Source organism: Porites lutea, chromosome 7, assembly GCF_958299795.1.
Source record: "Porites lutea chromosome 7, jaPorLute2.1, whole genome shotgun sequence".
Classification (NCBI taxonomy): domain Eukaryota; kingdom Metazoa; phylum Cnidaria; class Anthozoa; order Scleractinia; family Poritidae; genus Porites; species Porites lutea.
The window spans coordinates 9,316,859-9,336,420 of NC_133207.1; the positions used below are offsets into that span (position 1 = coordinate 9,316,859).

Genomic DNA, 19,562 nt, shown 5'->3' on the forward strand with positions numbered 1-19,562 from the left:
GTTCATTCTCTATAGTGCTGCCATAAACCATAAATATCCATGCTACATACAATACAATACAACATACTACATGATAGACATTAAAAAGGGACGTTAATTGACACCGTCCTTGTCATGTTTTCATGCCAGAAGACACTGGTCTTATTTTCATTGGCGCAAGAACGATGTCAGTCCTCAATGGATTAAAGCACTGGTAAAAAATTAAATCATTGAAAAATGAAAGTGCTGTTTCATGTTTAATATAACAATTTGCTATTGTTATGTTTTAGAACGAAATGCCAATAAGAGAGATGACTTCTAATTTTAAGAGAGTGGTTGTGGCGGCAGGGTTTGATACCCGGAAAATGACACACCACTGTAACAGAGCGGTAAGTAAAATGCGGTATATTGATGATGTTCAGCAACAGCAGTTAGTTCTGATAAGTGGAGTATGTACGGACATGTGGTTAGCACGAATGTAGCGCATGTTATCTAATGTAATCACTTACACCACAATTTACCTGTGCTTGTTCGTTGTTGTGCATGTGGTTCTACTAATTGGCAACGAGAGGTTGTTCCCTTGGTTCCACTCACGGAACAAAACCCAAACTGGGCAGATCTTCTCTTCGTATAACGGAGGACGGCGGTAAAATATCGCAAATATCGATGGGATCAACCCCGTCCCCAAGTCTTTTTGCAATGATTCCGGGAACAGATAAATATCGGGGGGTCATACTGTGCTGGATAGCTTCTTGAGTCTGAGAAGGTTTTTTTTCTAATGTTTGCTATTGACACAAAAAGACTTTCCTCAAGCATGCAGGCATTTAACCACAGTCTCACCAACGTATCCATGAATTCTCCTTATTACAAGGAATGGCAACCACCTTTATCATCAACAGATGTAAGTCCAGTTTCGGCTGGACTGTGCTAATCCCAGGGGACTCCCGTATAAAAGTAATCGGGATGATCATCAAATAATTATGTGCAAACCCGAAAACGTACCAGAATCTTGTGTTATGGGCGTGTCCCGTATTCATTTCCACCTTAAAGAGGTATCAACTCCCCAATAACAAATGATGTAACTGGCACTGTACATTTTAATACTAACAATGACAAATGTGAAACACTTTCTTTTCCAAGACTGTCAGAAGGTATTGTCATACATCCTGGGCGAACACCTTAACTAGGGTCCTTGTGGCACTCATTTAAGGTTTTATCACCCTTAGCGGTATCAACACAAATAAAAACCTCTAAAGGGTACCACAAGGACTCCCCCACAATCGTATAGGGTAGTGCCATTCCCGGAGTGCTAATGACCTCAGTATCCTTGGGGAAGGAACTACTATAGGAGAGAGGAGTTTGAAGACTTTAGAATACTAGTGTAGGGTTGTAAACTTCAACTGACGGTTGCGGGGTACCAGCTATACCATCCTGCCCAAAACGCCCCTCAATTCCCCCCCCCACCCCTGCTGAAGTTAAACTCAGATCCTCTTTATCGCTGTTGAACTTTGTAGCACTGAGAGAAATCAATGAAAACAAGCAAGAAGGAGCATTGGGTAAGCTGATTTAATTTACGTAAAAATGAATTTCTAGGTACATGGAGAATGAATGCCAAATTCGAATGAAACGTTAATAAATCATTTACTTGGAGTAAACCTTTTTAATTAGGTATGAGCAAAGCCTCTCTAATGAGGAGACTTGCCACGGTGACGAACCGTGCTGTGGCGCAGTTCGCCGCGGAAAAGAACGAGGCTGCCCACGACAGGCAATGGGGAAAAAGCATAGCGCCACATCCTGACAAAGAGGTAAATCAATTGCACGCACTTTCTACTCTTCCCCATGCAGTAATGACGGTATTAGTTTGACTGACCTTCCACTGATTGGGGTAAGCCCTCATCCTGTACGGAAGCTTGACATAAACCAATTATAAAACTTTTTATACCAAAGTAATCAATGAAGGCATGACACATATAACCAATCAAACAATCTTCCATATACCAATAAGTTGCAATGTTAGGCAGACGAGATAACCACTACACAACCGGAACCTCCATGCTGCGGAGGGTTGAAATTAAAATATGTAAGATAAAAGCAGATTTAAAAAAACGACTACGAATGCTCCAGGCTAGCAGCGTTGTTCATTTAATGTTCATTTGAGCAACGAAAAGTGTGGTGGTCAACGGTCATTCTTGGTGGTTGTTACTTCCCAGGAAATATTTGTTTGGAAGATAGGAAAGGGAGACACAATTTGTAAACAGTGTCAGTCAAGCGAAATTCTCAGACATACTGAAAGTATTTAATAAACTGTCCCATACTATAACAAATTAGTGAACGTTATAGAGGACTGTCATGATATTGAATCTCTGCCTGCAAGTCCATACTTTATGCATATTTGCTTTTTTTGGCAGGAGTTTAAAGAGCCGTTGAACGTATTAGAGTATTTAGAGAGAAGAAAGCCTTCAGTGCAAGTGGACAAACTAAGCCTAAGGAGATTTTCCCCCGCCGACTATGCAATGCCTCTCGAGGAGCCAGTGAGATGCCCCTACGGTAGCTGCAATTTTGAAACTTTGTCAGGTGATGCCATGTCTGCACACCAGCAAAGGACAAAACATCCGGGATGGCAGAGGTATGGTGAGCGACCCAGTGAACGGTCCTGGGTCTGCCAGGCAAAAGGCTGCCAATCTACTTTCCATCAATGGAACAGCCTCTACAATCACATGCTCGGGCACTCCCAACCTCTGTCATGCCCGGAGTGCTCTTTCAGAACTGGAAGAGGCAATCGCCTAAACGAGCACATCAAGAAAGTACATTCCGACAGCCAAATCCCAAGTGGACATTTTCTGAAGTAAGCAAACAGCCTATTTCTTAAATTCTAAAGAACTGTTTTCTTGAGCCTTTATGTATGTCACTGCATTTTTGCTGACCCGTTTTATTTTAGACACATTTCAGGGTAAAACGTGACAGTTTTACCAACAAATCAATTCTCCTTATTACAGGGAATGGCAACCATGTTCATTGTTAATGAATGTGTCTCCAACAATGGCATCTTCCAGAGGGATTCTGTGGCGACCCTTTGTAATCTGGCCGGATGGTCAGAAAAATGTGGCACCTGGGCACTATGTGTAAAAGACTTGTTTGAGCGCCATCTGGATGGCAATGCCTTCCTATATCAGTAAGATACAGTGTAAGTCTCTCAGAAAGTGTCTAACTGCCTTTGATTAAAGAATTAGAGTTGCTTTTGAGGGAAGAAATCTTCCAGGGAAGCCTTCTGAAATAGAAGATGTCTCTATTCTGTAAACTAGAAACACCATTTACTCTATTTATATTAAATTTTGTATTCTTGAAATACAGCACTGGTGTCAAGTCGTTTTATTTCCCTTTATCTCCACAGCGACTTGCGAGACAGCGGTAAAACCAAATATTTAAAGAGGGAGAAATCACACTGTAGACTTGTCGCACCAGAGAAAAATTTGGTCACCCAAGAAGACTGCGATAAGGTGGCTAGTTTTTAAGAATATCTGGACAGATACGAGGACCAGACACTGGGCTGCAGCATTGCCGATGCCAAAAGAGGTGGGTTATATCGTGTACGTCCTTGTTAAGTAGCTTGAAAATGTTTCTCGCTTGCATAGTTTATCACAGTTCATAGAGATAGCGGCTTCTTGCGGTTTCGCTCCATTACACTGACTCACAAAATCACAACAAATGCCACCCAGCCTACATGTATGTTTCAAGTTGTCTAACATGTTGACATGTAGCATGATAATGAGTTGCTTGATTAAGTTAAAACCCCAGGGGGTACTACTATATAGGGCTATGTGCTGCTATAGAGGGTATGGTTTCAAGCAGGTTCCTCTGGGATAAGGTGCTTAAATCAGAGAGTTTGCCTTGGGTTTAGGATAGGGTATCACGTTCTTGGAAACAGATAAACTGGTTAGAGATTTCAGTCTAGACAAGGGAAACTGGAATGTGGCTGTGCGCGACACTAGCCTGGCTGTAGGTTGGTGTATGTGTGCCCCTTGCTCTGAGTTTGCACCATTTTCAAGGTAATTTTCACTTATGCAGTCGAATTAAGTTCAATCTATTTTTCATCAATTACTGTATTTCATGTTATTTCTAAACAAATTCAACAGCCCACGCGTATAGGTAAAATCTTTGCTCATTGGCACTTAGCGATAGCTATAACTAGTACATACTAAAAGGGACATAAATTAATGCTGTCGTTATGTTTTTTTAAGACAGAAGATACCGGTTTTGTTTAAGTTAGTTAAATAATAATTATGTCTAATGAATTCCACTAGTGTGTTAAGGTATAGTAATGTGTTTGTTGCTTTCCCTAATTTTCGCTGTGCGAAAACAATCTCAGTCCTCAGAGGAGTAAAGCACAGCTAAAAAAGTTATAACAGTTACAATAACAGTGTTTAACATTTAATCACATAATTTGCAATTCTAATATTGTAGAACGAAATACTAATCAGAGAAATGACGTCCAATTTTAAAAGACTTGTTATGGAGGCTGGATTCGACCTCTGGAAAATGACAGATCACTGCAACCGATCCGTAAGTGGAATGTTGTCTATCGATAACGTTCACCAGCAGCAGAACGATTAGTTGTCATAAGTCGGCAAGGTGCAGACATGACAGTACTCGCCTACAATGTGCACTTGGTTCCCTACTTTACTAAGAGAGGTTTTTCCCCGGGTACTCCCTCTTCCCCTTCCCTTCTGAAGCTGACATTTCCAGAGTCCAATTTGGGCTGCAGACAGTTTTTGCACCGGTAAGATAGCCTGCAAGCAAGCTCTCCTGGGACCCGGAAGAGTTTGCTTGCAGGCTACTGCACGAAAGCCACACTGGGTAGGTCTTCTGTTCACATATTACAGTGGTGGTATTGGCACAATTTCTAAAGTGAACCAAATATCGATCAGATCAGCCTCTTCCTCAGGGGTTTTAAAAGCCTCCAAGACGAGTTTGATATTGGAGAGGTGTTCATACCCTACTGGATAGCTTTTTGTGTCTAACTGGATGTGCCACTTCTTAGACATCAGTAATTTTTGTCTGTGCAGATATTTATATCCTTTTACTTTGTTATTGACCGAAAAAGAATTTCCTCAAATAATGCAGAATCTGCTGTCGGCATTTAATCTCAGTTTTACAAACATATCAATTATCTTTTATTTTAGGGAAGGGCAACGACATTCATAATAAACGAATGCATCCAAAACAATGGGGTCTTCCCCAGAGAATCTGTTGCCACCCTGTGCCAACTGGCTGGCCGGTCAGAGAAATCCAGCACATGGGCCTTGTAAATCAAGGATATGTTCGAACGCCATCTCAATAGAAACGCTTTCCTTTATCGGTAAGACAAGTCAGAGAAAAAATTTATAATAGGCTTTAAGAAATGATTTAGAGACACTTGTAAAGCAAAAAATCCTTCATGAAAGCATCCAGAAAAGGAAAAATTAATATCTTTATACTTTAAAAAATGAACACCATTTATGCCATTACATATCCGTCTTCTCGAACTACAGTAGTGGTTTCAAGTCGCTTTATTTTTCTTTGTCTCCCCCAGGGACTTGAGAGAAAGCGAGAAGACCAAATATTTGAAGAATGTTAAATCCCATTGTAACTACAGACTTGTTCTGCCTGAAAGGAATTTGGTCACCAAAGAAGATTGTGAGCAGGTGGAGGGTTTCAAGGTATAGTCGGAACACTCATGATTTTCTGTTACATTCAGCTCAGTCGAGGAAGAAATAGCACAATGCCAACGATTTCAATTATTAATATCACGTTTGTTCATAAAAAATCTTTAGCTAAAAGTCAGTCGCTTTGAGCCCAAGCCAAAATACACCACAATAAGTGCTAAGGAAGAGCAAGCCCTTAAGCTAGTCAATCACTTACTGAAAATTCAGTGGTATTTTTTAATTTTAAGTAGTTTATTAATTTTTTAATCCAGTGTTTGGTGTTAATCATGAGGTAAACAAGGTAAAAAGGAGGACATTTGATATCAAAATCATGACCTTTTCCCCAGGGTTAGAAATGTTCGGTCGCTATTGCATGTAGTAAAAACTGATAAAAAGTCACGATGCATGGGAAAGCAAGAGGTTCGAAATTACATGTGACATATGGTATGCAAGTTTGGAGCGTTTTCAGGCGTTTTCTATCTTGCTATGAACACAAAATTGATGGTACCCTCGGAGGTTTCTTTTATTATTTATTCAGCGTTATGGACGCTTCCCCAGGGGTTTCAATAAGTTTTTGCCTAAGTGGGTACTTAAGAGTAACAGTTCTGCTCCCACAGAAAATTTTGAAGTTCTAGACTCTCGCAGATGCATTTTCATGCATTTTCACGTCTTTTTTGGTTGCTTTGTTTCATTTTTTTTTTGCTCCTAAGTCAACTAATTTAAACAAATTTGAAGAGAATTATGTTACAATGAAGTAGTCACAGTCAACTATTTCTATTCAGGTGCTACTTTTTAACACTTTCACAACTGGTATTTCTGAAATGGTTAAAGTTTACTGTAGTTTTAGCTCAGGGTTAATCCTTAAATCAAAAAAAAAATCTATTCTATAGAGAAACATGGTTATATTTTAGTCGCATATATCATTACAAAAACACAGAAGTATTAAGCAGTGTATCTAACTGAGTGTCTTATATCACTTATATCAGTCTGAAGCCACTTAATTTACGACTTGCTTTAAGTGCTGAGCCTTTTACTGCTTGAACACTTTCTACCAGATTTTAACCATAACAAACCTTCTTGATTATACCTATTGGAACATAATTTTACAAATCAGTTACTTGCACAACAAGTCTTTCCTAAAAGTCATGTCCCAAACCTAAATACAAGGTGGAATGTGGAAAATCTCTCCCACTGTTTAAATTGTAATTTCAAAATATACTGTTACAAAAGAAAGCACGAGTCCCTAGAATAGCGATCGAGTGTTTAGTATTCATCTTCACTTCCAAAAGCAGAATCATCCAAATCATAACTTGCTTGGTGGTCTGCAAGTTTAAAAGCTTCAACAGCAGCTTCCACCTCTGCTTGCACACTTGCTTCTTCAACTTTTTCATCTTCCTTGGCCTGGATATCGGTTTGGACAGCAGAGTCCGCAAGAATGGCTTAAATCACTCTGCGAGTTTCCAGAAGAAGTGCCACCTGGATTTGCAGATGGCGGGAGTTTCCTTCTTTTCTTTGCGTTGCTCCAGGCCTCAAACAGCTTCTTTAACAGGTTCCTGTGCTTCACCGACAGGTGGTACGTTGATGGAGATATGCAGCAGCGCCTCCAACATCTGATTAGTCATACTGCTAGGGAGTCGACTCTTTACCCTCTTAACAGCACTAGCCCCTCTCTCCAGCCATGCATTTGACATAGGAAGAGAAAGAATGATTTCTGCAATCCACACAAGCTTAGGGTAGAAGTGGCCATATTCTGTGCGCATGGAAAGTAGCCTCTTCAGACTCCACTCAGTTGGGTTGATGTTGTCAAGTTCCTGAGGAATCTGCTCTTTCCGCAAAAGAAGATTGTATTTTAACTTCTCCCACTCTGCTTTCACTTGCTACTGAGCTTCCTTGTCACCTGGAAAGTAGTGGTTTGACAATGTGCCGATTTTTTTCGACCCATAGCTTAAAAACTCTGCTGTTCCACAGTTTGAAATGGCATTTGCATTAAAGATGGCAAATGCACAGACCACTGGCATCACATCCTTGAAACGAGAATCAATGTTCTCCTTGAGGACTTGTCTTTACTTCTTTAGAAGGTTGCAAAGAACTTGTATCTCGTGGTCATTGATTTTAAACTCACAGGTACCGAGCCGTCCATTCTCCTGAATATCAACCTGAAGTTGGGTGATGGGGGTTTCGTCTTGTGCTATCTTCGTTAGCTTGTCAGTAGTGTAGGTGATAGCTGGTAGGATATGGCCAAAGTTGACGGTACCTCGCTGGAATACTCTGCTTAATGCAGCAAGCTCTGGAAGGACGGCCTTCCATATATATATATATCGTACCAATAAACTTAAAGCTCTTCATTTAGGACAGCAGAGATTGATAGCCTGTATGATAGGAACAAAATCTTCATACACTCCATCTACAGCATTGCTTGTTGACAGCCAACATGTTCTGCAAGCTTTTCGCACCTTTTTCGCCACAACAGACCTTGCTTTTTCCAATAGCTTCATCTTGCGCCACGACTCTTGTGCTTTTACCAAAAGAGCAGTCTGCTTAGGCGATTTAGCAAAAAACTTCCAGAGTTGCAAAATGAATCCTTCAACTTGTGTGATGTATTTTGTCTCATCACTCGCACCAGCACAAGCAAGGGCCAGTCTGTGACAGACACAGTGCACATTAATAAGCTTGCTGTTGATTTGCTTCAGTCGGGCAGCCACACCTGTTCTTTCCCCAGTCATTACTTTAGCGCCATCAGTTACTGGGCTCATCATCTTCTGAACGTCAAGTTCACATTTGTCTAGATTGTTAGAAATGCACTTAGTGATTGTCTCAGCATTGGCAAAAGAGGAGTCCTCCAAAACATTGTAGACGAAAAGGAATTTCACCGTAGCCTCTCCATCATCAGAGACATACCGAGCAAACCCAATCAAAAGTTCCATGACCGAAATGTCTGTTACCTCATCAACTAATAGACCAAATGCTTTTGATTTCCTTAGTGCCTCAACCACTCGCTGCTTCAGTACTCTGCCTAGAGTCAAGAAAATCTCGATAGTTGACCCAGCGGAGCGATGACGAAAATGCTTCATGTCTTCAAGTACAAGCATTTGGAGAAGTGTGAGAAGTGATACAAGCTTCTTGTTGGCCATCTCTTCTTTAGCCAACCAGTATACCGACATAAATGCATTCTGTAGGACTTCATCTTTGCTCTTGTTCCTCGACTTCTTTGTGAAAAATTGACACTTGGCTGAGCATCTCTGCCTGAACAGCTGCTGCATGTTGAGCACTTTTTGAATGATCTTTTAGAGCATCTGTTTTCAGGTGCTATGAAGGTATGAGGTTATATACTTTGCTGTTGTTTTTCAGGTTTGCAGTATTGTGCCTTTTACACAACAAACAAAACATCCCCCCTTTCTCATCATCTGATTCCTCCTTGTAAATCACCCACCACATGCCAGTACATGAATCAAATGCCAAGTTATCATCTCTTATTCACTGGTGCTTGAAAAGGTCTCGTTTTAGGGCGGAATTTTTTTTCTGCTCCCTTTCAGTTAGGCTGTAACAATTATTTTTCTTACAAGTGTAATAACTGTGGACGATTTCCGAAGGCCCGAACAGCTTCAGCACAGAATTATGATCACAGAAATCAATGCTCGTCTGGCTTCTTGTGTAGGATGAAGCGGGTTTTACAACATCTGCTACACTCTCACTAGATTTTGAAGATGGAAGGGGCTTTTCCTTTGCTGAGGTAAGTGACTGACTGATTTCACTATCTAATGAACTACTTTCTGCGGAAAAAGAGATCAGTTAGCCAAAGTAAGACACAACACAAGGCAAATAATCCTTGGCTTGGCTGTTCAATCATTTTATCACAGGTAGTGTTTGTTATCTCTTTTAGGAACTAAAAGTAAACAAATCTGAAATCTGTATTAGTTGATATGATATTACGTGGTCACTGGATTCACAATTCGTGTTGATAGTGTTATTGTTTTTGTCAAATGAGTACTGGTGCCTAAACAAAGAGAAGGCCAAAATGAAAATAAAACTAATCGTGAATGTATCTTGTTGTTGCTTAAATTGCTTTATTCAAAGATCTTATCGTTTTAAGTGATATACTAATGTAATAATTTAAAGTGCTAAATTCAATCATTCTTTTAATTTACGTTGATCCAGAAACTGATTTTAGATTTTCAGAGTTGCCCTAGATATGATATACTGTCCTTTTAAGGAAAAGTTGGTCAATTAGATTTGCAAGGATAGGCAAGGTTGTGAAATTGTCTTTGAGTCCTATGAAGTTGCAATTTAACAACAAATAAATTTACCTGACAAAGAATGCCCTTCTGGCTTTCCAGATGTTGCACGAAGTCCGTGGCACTTTCGAGTGTAGTCTTGGAGATCCCCTTTGGTGGCGATGAGGCGGGATCACCTGCGAGCGGTTCTTCCAAAGGGTAATTTAAAACATGGAGGGCTGTGGCAACTCGAGGAATGAGCTCCGGCATTTTGGATTTCGGTGGAACTTGTCCCTGTTGGATGGCTGTGTTGACCTTTGCAACAAAGTCATCGATAGTTTCCCGCAACAGCAACTTGGCGTCTTCAGTGAAAGTGAAATGCAGGTGCTCAACCCTGTCGTTGATGTTAGCGAAGTACTCTTCAAAGTTGTCAACAACCTCTGTAGAGATTTGATCCGCCGCGGTTTCTATTTCGGAAAGCGTTGGCCTGGTGGCTAGAGGAGTTGCAATCAGCATTCGATCGACCAAACCATGGCCATGGTCCATTTTGGCGACGAGTTTGGCGGCGTTAAGTAGCTGCATTGAGCCAAGGATGCTGAAGGGAGTATTTTGTGGGATCACTCTGCTCTCCTCAGTGGAATAATGGTATGAGCAACGCTCACCGAAAAACAATTTGCAAAGCAACTGAACATCGCCAGTTGCATTGTCCTCGTCCGACTTCACCAGTTTGTTCAGTATATCCAAAACCTCGGGAGAGAGGATAGTTCCTTTTTTTTGCGTCGCTAGCAACTTCACTAAACCCGAGGACGTGGTTTTGGAAATAATGGATGAAGTGTAATCTAGTACTGCTAGATGATCTTGAGAAGCATGCTGAATTGCCGATGATTTGCCTGTGGGATAATATGAAAAAGACCATTATAGTTAATGAAGACTAAAATTAAAGAGTTTTGTAAGTAACAGTTATGATTGAAAGTCCACCAGCTGCAAGTCCGTTAAACATACCTGTTCCAGGATATCCCACAAATATTGTATAGATGTTCAAGGGTTGATCGTGCGTTAAGGTCTGCACACGTGCGTGTTTACATGCCAGAAGATACGTGGTTGTGGTCAGAAGTGAAGGAACAAAATATCCTTCGCAACTTCCAACGGACACTGCCTTGTTTTTGATGAAACGGTAGACGTCAGGATTTGGAATTAATTTTCCGTACGAAAATTGTGCTTCACTTAAACGCTTCTGGAGATTCACCCAGGTTTTTTCGTGTTGCTTATTTAGTTTTGACAAGGCGTACATTCTGATTTGCTCTTGGTGACCATAAACAGAAGAAGATTGCAGTGAAAACAAACAGTGCACTGTTAAAAGTAATGCTCGGAAGTTACTTTTGGAGACGTCGGCTTCCAAAATCTCGACCAATGGGAGCTCAAGCGTGTAATTCAAAGGTATATTTGCGTTATTAATTACCCAATAACTTCCGAAGGGGAAAATTGGTGCGAAAAAGTCTATTCATTTCCAGTATGTGTGAAATTGGCTAGAGGTGCGAAGTTAAAACTACACAATGGGCGCGAAGTAAGTCATGTAATAAGAAACTAACCAACTATGCTTTGTTTGCCCAGAGGTGCGGAGTTAAAACTGCACAATGGGCGCGAAGTAAGTCGTGTAATAAGAAACTAACCAACTATGCTTGTCCGGCGCAAGTTGTGAAAAATAGAGCCACAGACACTGTATTATTTGCAGACACACAAATTCAACACAAGCTTGGTGGCCGAACAAAGAAATTGAATAGTTGAAAATCCGTTGTATTTGTGCTATGATTTTTTGATAATTAGGAAAAGATAATGACACGCGGAGAAGTGTTAAATTGCGAGATCGAAACAAACAAAGAAACAAATTTGAGATGTGAGCGGGAGCTGCTTTGAAAAAATGAACGTAGCCTGAGTATCAGGCTTTCTTAAGGGCCTAGGAGCGAGAAGGTGGATGGGGGAGGGAAAAAAGAGAAAGGAAGGCCTGACACAAAAGCATTCAGCAAATCGTTTGACACATTTAAAATCTGGATGTGGCAGTGATTGGATAACACACAATACCCTCTCACGTCACTGACCGCAAGTAAATACGAGCAAAGCGATCGGCAAGGAGAAGCCATTGAAATTTTTCATAAATGTTTTCATTTTATGTTATGTGGTACTTTTATGGACAGAGACGCAGAGAAGAATTCAAAAGGGCCCAAGAGGGCGCTCTCAAGTTCTTTCCTGGCATAAAATAAAACCCGAGCAAGAAGAATTCTGTTTTGAAAGCCTCGTAGTTAAAAGAAAAGATGTTCTTGGAGTATGGAAAAGCCTCATATACCAGCCTCTGCCGAAACTATGTCCGAGTATCTACCTGGCAACATCAAGATAGATGAACCACAGAAAATAACTCTCCTTGGCACAATTAACCCACCTCAGGCAGGTCATGGCCATCATACATGTAGAAACCCTATTTGCCTCCCAAAGTCCATGGTTTTTGAGAGAGAAAATAACCTTCAATAATATTAGTATATCTTATATAATAATAATAACAACTAGCAATATAGTCCTCACTACATCTGCAACCGCCTTAGATATGATGTTTATTTTGCAAGGAGTCTTCTGGCATCAATACATAATCTCTTTATTTCTATGCTATAGATTGTGACATTTTAAAACTTACATTTAATGATGAAACACAATATTTTACTTGTAACAAAAAACGTTATTTTTCATTTTTATCTTGTTACTTGAATTGCACGATGTTGTTTTATTGTCATCATGCATCTTTTCTCACAACAGCCTGTTAAAAATACCTGCCAAACTTTCATGAATTGGCGGGGAGGTTTGCTCTTTGACCGAGAGATCTTAAGTGAGCTCTTGCAAAAAAGCGTCGCCTGTCCTAGGCGCTGCTTTGTCCGTGGTGTTAGAATCCAGGAGAGCTGGTGGACTGGCTTCCATATCCACTCGTTCATGGTCAGTCTTTGACAGCTTCGACAGAGGCAGTTTCACCGTCCTCGTCCAACTCTTGATCATGACCGATCAACAACAAACTGACGTTTTCGTCAAGTTTCGTCATCTGACCCACGAACGGAGCCATAGTAGCCGTAAACAGGTTTGCAAGTTCTGTGTTTCTGGAGGCAGCAGTGGACCAGAAGGTAGGCTGGAAATTGGGGTGCCAGAAGTGCCAGAAGTGCCAGAAGAGGAAGCGAAATTGCCATCAGCTGCCAGGGCCAGCTTCACAGCATTGACCACAGTGGCCAGAAAGGCCAGACCTATTGAACCATTCAGAGCGGACGATGATGAGACTTGAGTCTGCAGGGTTGTGATTGGAATCGCAGCTGAGGGCTTGGTTCCAGAGGATTGAGAAGACTCCGAAAAGAGGCCAGCAGACACGCTGTTGTTTTTTCGACGAGTGGTCATCATGAAAAATGCAGAAAAATTGAGCAAGGCAATAGCAAGCATGCTAAAATATGACTTTACGAGTGACTGCAAGCAAGCAAACTGCATTTGTGAATCACAAGATGCCCATGTTGATCATCTGGGGCCTGCCCAAGCCAGGCAACTAAGAAAATTGCTGGTGAGCATTGTTTCTATTTTAGCTTTGCCTAAATTTCATTTAGCCACATAGAGCAGTTCTGGTTGACCTAAATGGTTCGTGAGTCATGTCTTGTTATTTGAATTTGCATGACGTGATAAAGATATTATATCTATCCTCTTAGTTTGTTTTGCTGCCACTTTGACTAATTACTATTTAATGTATTTTTTTAAGTTAATGTTATTTCGATGTGAGCCCTATCGATGAGTTGTTTTTTTGTTAATCTTAGGGCTAGCTTCAAAAATAAAATATGTTTAAATAAATAAAAAAAAAAGGAGATGAAATCATTGTGAAAGGTCTGCTAATGGTGTTTGGTTATGCTGGTTGCCAATTTTCCAGTTTCAGATAAGTGGAAGTCCACATTGTTAGGGAATAAGAGTTTCTCTGTTAATTCATCTTCCTTGTTCTTGTACTCGTACACATCCTCATTTAAAAACGTGCTAAGTACTTTAGCAAATGCTGTCACACGTCTCTGTGCGTTGTCCTTCTCTAGCAAAAATTGTGCTTTTACTTCAAGATAACAGTTTTTCAAAGGCATGGACCTGTTGCAACCATGGCACTGTAGTATTTGGGACCCTGGATTTCTTGCAATCTTTGTTGTTGTAAATTGGATATATGTTTACAAGAAAGTTTAAATTATCAGGGCAACAAATAATGTTAGGCCTAGGTTATGGGGAAAATTAGCTCCTGATTATACTTTAGCGTAAACTTGTTGTTGTAAGTTGGATATATGTTTACAACAACGTTTAAATTATCAGGGCAATAGATAATGTTGGGCCTAGGTTATCGGGAAAACTACCTGCTGATTATACATCAGCGAAACCTTTTAATATTTTTGAAAGCAAAATTTGTAAAAATGATTTAAGCTCAATGATAGATGATGGATGCAAGGGCTGTTCTCTCTGCTCATTTAATTTTACAATTCTCCTCAGTCTTACAGTGAATATCACTCATCTTAGATTTTCGTTAGGTTATAATACATAATGCGTAGTTTTAATATTTTTACCTATATATTGTATACATAATTCCAATTATAAACTGTGTCCCTAAATTAGTATGGGGGTTTTCCCTCGCTAATTATGGCTTCGATACATTAATAAAGTTTTCTATCTATGATGTTTTGTTTCTTTTTCAAGTGACTGTTTGACAGTTTCTTGTTTGTAAACAATTTTGATGATGGTGTCCTCAGTAGTAGAAAGCTTTTTTTCATAAAAATGCTTCAGCAGACAATTGTTGAAAGTGTAAAACTGTTGATCTTCAATTTGGTCAATTTTCCCCCCGTAGTGACTCTTTAATGTGTCCTGGAGTGTCTGCTATTCTATCATCACATACCCTTTTCTCTGTTGCCTCGTTATCTTTAATACTGGTCTCTTTTCCAAGCAATGTTAATATTTAAGAATTTTCCTGTGTTGTGCTTTTCGAGGATAGTTCAAATGTTGGTGATTAAACCAGAAGACACTGGCTGAAAGCGAGTGGCATGGAATGAGATGGTAGGTCTTTTAAGACACTCTTCTAGTTCACATAGAAGAGCTTCACTTTGCTGTGAAGATGAGGGTATGACTTTTCGTATTTATGACAAAGTCTACTTTTTAGAGCAACAGCAATTTCTCGGTTAAGTCGCCAATAAATGCTTTCTAGACAGTACACACTGGTTGGTTCTGTGATGGCTTAACATGGGAGATATTCTGCTCTTGTGCTTTGGTAACTGTTTACTGTGGTGGCAAGGCGTTTTGCAAAATACTGCTTGAGCTTGCCGTTGGTCACAGTGTAGAATGTTTTCTCTTCAATCTGCTGGATGTGGCTATCCCAGACTGATAAATTGATATTTCCAGTAGGGTCGGTTATTTTAGCCTCTCACCATTTTAGTTAAATGTTCTGTTTTTACTGGTTCTCCAAGCCATTTAATGCAAACAGAGGCAGTGAAATTTACAGAGTTGGGGTGCTTAAGGATAGTATCTACAGATGTTGGCGTCATTAGTGCCAGTGGTTTGAACGGAAACTAAATAGAATGTCGAGGTGTATCTTGAACAGCTGTACCCTTGTTTAGGAATAACATGTTGCTTTGTTCTACTTGGAGGTTGGATAGTGTTAACTGTTGCTGGGTTTGTAATTTATCTAGAAAAAAATTGTTGCTTTGATGACTCTCCTGTCTGGACCATGAATCTCACAGACTGAGTTTCATCTTTTGCAGTTTGTAGTCGTATGTCAAAGTACAAGTTCTTGGAGCTTTTAGTTTGCTGGATTTCTTGAACTTCTTGAATGTATCTGCTGCAGTCTGTTGAAAAACAATTGTGAAAATACAATACAATACAATTCAGCACCATTATTTAATGTGCAATATTTTATAGCTTGCAGTAGTTTTATTACATTATTACAGTGCAAATTATTGACCATGGTACATTTAACTTAAATATTTATCTCTAATATTTATGTTCCCTGGCAGGGATGGGGAATGTCACCCTTGTTGTTTAGATTGGTTATATCTGTCTTAAACTATTGTTTTATGGTTGAAACTGTCTAGTAGAGATGGGCATTAGCAATCAAAGACATTGACAGAAAAAATAATTAGAAGTATTAATACTTTATGTAATGGAGAAAAACTTACTTGTTGTTGAGCTTGACAGAGGTGTTGCTTTTGTGGTCTCGGGGATCCCATACTTGGCCCGCTTTGTGGGTCTTGGGCTGGTAGAATTATCCATCTGTTAAACGAGAGTTGAATGATGTGTGAGTGACCTTAATGACACTGATAAAACATTTTAACACAAAACTGTATTCATAATGATGATTAAAATTTGTATAATGCCTATCCAATCCAGCTCTAGGCGCTTTACATAAGCGTGTGTAAAGCTATAAAGTTAATATTAACATTCCAAACAATTAAACAGATAATCAAATAGTTGACGAAATAAAATTGAGGTAAATTATCACATGAACGGATGTTGTCAGGTAGACTGTTGCGTAGGCCAGGAGCAGCGACAGCAAAAGCTCTAGACCCATAGGACTTCATATTAAAAATAACAGCCAGATCTTGAATGTAGATAGGTGCTTGTTGGTGTAGAGCAGCAGGATTTTGAATTTAATATGCTCATTTACAGGAAGCCAGTGTCGGTTGGACAGAACTGGAGCAATGTGGTCATATTTCCGGGAGCATGTAATCAGGTGGGCGGCAACATTCTGTACTGATTGAAGCTTTTTCAAAACGTACTTCGGCACATTATACAAAAGAGAATTGCAGTAGTCAAGCTTGGAGGCTACAAAAGCATGGACGAGAATCTCGGTAAACTTTGAAGATAGGAATTTTTTTATGCGGGAAATGTTACACAGATTGTAGAAGGCTGATTTACAGACAGCATTGACATGAGGGAGCATAGACATAGTGCTGTCAAAATGGCACGAATGTTTCTGGTAGAGTCGGGTGGATGAATGGACTGCCTGTCCCTTGCAGTTTCACCGGATTGATTGTTTTTGTGCAAGTGTTCCGGTCTTTCAATTGTTGAGGCAAAGTGTCCTTACATTGTACGAAATGAGAATATTTATGTCATGGACACATTTGACTGAGTTGACTTCCTTGATGATTTCCATGGAAAACCCGGTTGAAACGCTCCCACAAATATTTTACCCAAATGCAAGCAGAAATATGGGTTTGTGGTGTCTGTCATGGGTTTTTCATTGTTTGGACACAAGGAGGCCCCCAGCCCCTTTCTATGAGCGAGTTGAACCTGACATGGAATTTTGTCTTAATTTTGTGAACAGTGTTACATGGTTTTACAAGTCATTTGTATTGCCATGCCTGTTAGGGTACCGGGACATTTTTGATTGCCTAAAGTGCAACAAAGCGATTTTTGAGGAAGACGAAATAAGCGAGTCTGCAAAGGGAAAAGTATTTGCTGCCATGTGCTGATCTCACTATGAGTACTGCAGATGCACTGGATTCTTGGGTTTACCAGAGCTGCGTGGTAGATGCAGCAAATGCAATTGACAGTCATGGTGATGATGACCTTGAAGCCTTCAGGAATCAGAAGCAACGGTTACATCCGTTGATGTGAATCATGTATGCCCTGTTTGTTCAATGACGAGCATCCCTGTTGATGGAGAACATGTATGTTCAGTTTGTAAAAAGGCGGTCCATGCATGGTGTAGTAACCATGAAAAAATGACAAGCTCTGCAGATCTCATTTGCAATTTATGTATTTCAGATTAATACAAACAAGGACATTGAACTTAAAAGATCAATCACAAGAGAATTAAATGTTAACCATATGGTGAGATAACTGACAGATTAAGTTGCAGTTATACACCAGTAATAGAATTAATATAATGTAACGTACAAGAAACGTTAACAGAACAAATTTCCAGTGTAAATATACTGTAGTGGTGAAAATGATGGATGTCACCTTGTTAGGCCAAAGAACACTTCAGAGGTCAGAGAAAGATATAATAGGTTAGGTTCTTAAATTTATGGCCACTGAATCTTTTGTTGGCTAATGTCCTTTTATGTGCCTATTGCTATGAACAATATTATTAACGTTCCCACCAGCACCTTTAATTTCAGGCGATGTAAATACAACTTGGTGTTAATTATATCTCATTATTATACAATCATTTGCAAACATAGTCAACATTCTGTCTAAATATTATTCCTGTCTTACCCTTGAGGAGTGATGGTTTTGATCTTTGGTACAGGATGAAGGGTATTGTTGTGCTGAAGCCAATGGGTTCAAATTTGTTTTCGACCTTTGTTGTATGTCATCTGGGCTAAGAAACGCATAGAAAAACCCTAATAAAAACCTATCCAGTCTCTAAACTGTGTTTTGCACTTGCGATGGCATATTTGTCAACAAAGTATTAAATACAGAGTGGTGGAAGAAAATTACACATAGCACAGCAAACACGAACAATATTATCAGCTAGGGGAAGCAGGGAAACAGGAGTTCATTTTTAAGAAGAAAACCTTTTAGTCGTCCAATGGTTTGCTTCACAGAGATCCTGACATTTGCTATGTTTGATGTTTCTCTGACGTCATGTGGTAACAGTTGCATAGCTGATGCACAACTTGGTGGGATGCGTAATGTTGCCACGTGCATCATCAAGTTTTCTCTTATCTTAACCCCCTGTCTGCCATGACTTCATCATTTGGTTCAATCACATTTTCAAATCCGCTGTTTCTCACTATGAAAATATCAGATGCTCTTCCTCCATAACATGATGAGGCATAGGAAATAGCTCCATCTGGAGTGTTGCAACAAGGACTTTGAATGCAGTGTAGTGATGTTTATATTCACTCCACAGAGTGGCGCCAAATCCAGTCCACTTGGAGTTTCTGTGAAACATTCAATTAAAACTCCTGCTCGAGCCTAACCTGTTTTTCAGGCCCAGGTCTTCCTTTGGCAAATCCAGTTGCCAACTCGAAGGAGAGGAAGATTGAGGTGCTTCTTTCATTGTCTGCTTTCCACCCCTCCAATATTGCATAGACCGTGCCTTTTCACGTAGATAATCGAATGAAAACTGGGATGTTTCAGGTGAGGGCAAACCTGTGTACACCCTAACTTCCAGTTCTCTTGTTAGCTGTTTCAACTGCGTAGGAACTGAAACGGAGTAGTCTGTGTCGGTTTCCATTTCTTCATCAGTTCCCTCACTGTCTTCATTACACTCTTCAAATTTGGCAAAAAGCATCTTGAAAAACCAGCTTCCTGACACTTCATTCTTGGCTTTCCTTTCCTAGGCGACTTTTTTTGGAGGTAATCGGAGACAGTCATAAGAATCGACGGATAATCCGTTTTAAGGTTTTCAGAAGTTCTTCTTTCCATAGGTAAATGATTTGAAGAGACGAAAGTACCACTATCGCCAGGGGAAGGATTGAATACATCGCCTCGTGTCTTCGCTTCTTGCTTTTGCCATATTTTGACGAGTTTTGGATCAACAGGCCACTTGCGAAACATTAAATTGTTCTCATCGGATCCAACATAAGCGAGATCAGGATATCTTTTGTCATTATCGCGAAATCCCACCGCACAATGAGCGTGTTTTGGCATAAAAACAAATTATTCAGCCTTGTCGCCATTTGCAATTTATGTTTTGCACCCCCGGCAAAAT

The 19,562-nt window shown here is 39.9% G+C and overlaps 1 protein-coding gene and 1 pseudogene across 1 annotated transcript; both read right to left on the reverse strand.

The window, feature by feature from the left end:
• Window positions 1–7,686: 7,686 nt before the first annotated feature.
• On the reverse strand, window positions 7,687–9,095 carry LOC140943959 (uncharacterized; annotated as a pseudogene).
• A 328-nt stretch (window positions 9,096–9,423) lies between these two features.
• LOC140944424 (uncharacterized) lies at window positions 9,424–11,162 on the reverse strand. Its single transcript, XM_073393568.1, has 3 exons — window positions 10,874–11,162; window positions 9,965–10,761; window positions 9,424–9,543 (listed from the first exon to the last, which is right to left on the reverse strand). Exons 1-3 carry the CDS (start codon window positions 11,160–11,162, stop codon window positions 9,424–9,426), a joined length of 1,206 nt encoding a protein of 401 aa, XP_073249669.1.
• Window positions 11,163–19,562: the final 8,400 nt, after the last annotated feature.

What these genes read in the sequence shown, in the direction of transcription:
- LOC140944424 (XM_073393568.1), bottom strand. Translation starts at nt 11,162, where the DNA reads ATGTACGCCTTGTCAAAACTAAATAAGCAACACGAAAAAACCTGGGTG. An exon ending in TGTGGGATATCCTGGAACAG is followed by an intron (nt 10,762 to 10,873) that starts GTATGTTTAACG and finishes ATTATCCCACAG; the next exon opens with GCAAATCATCGGCAATTCAG. An exon ending in AGAAGGGCATTCTTTGTCAG is followed by an intron (nt 9,544 to 9,964) that starts GTAAATTTATTT and finishes GTTTACTTTTAG; the next exon opens with TTCCTAAAAGAGATAACAAA.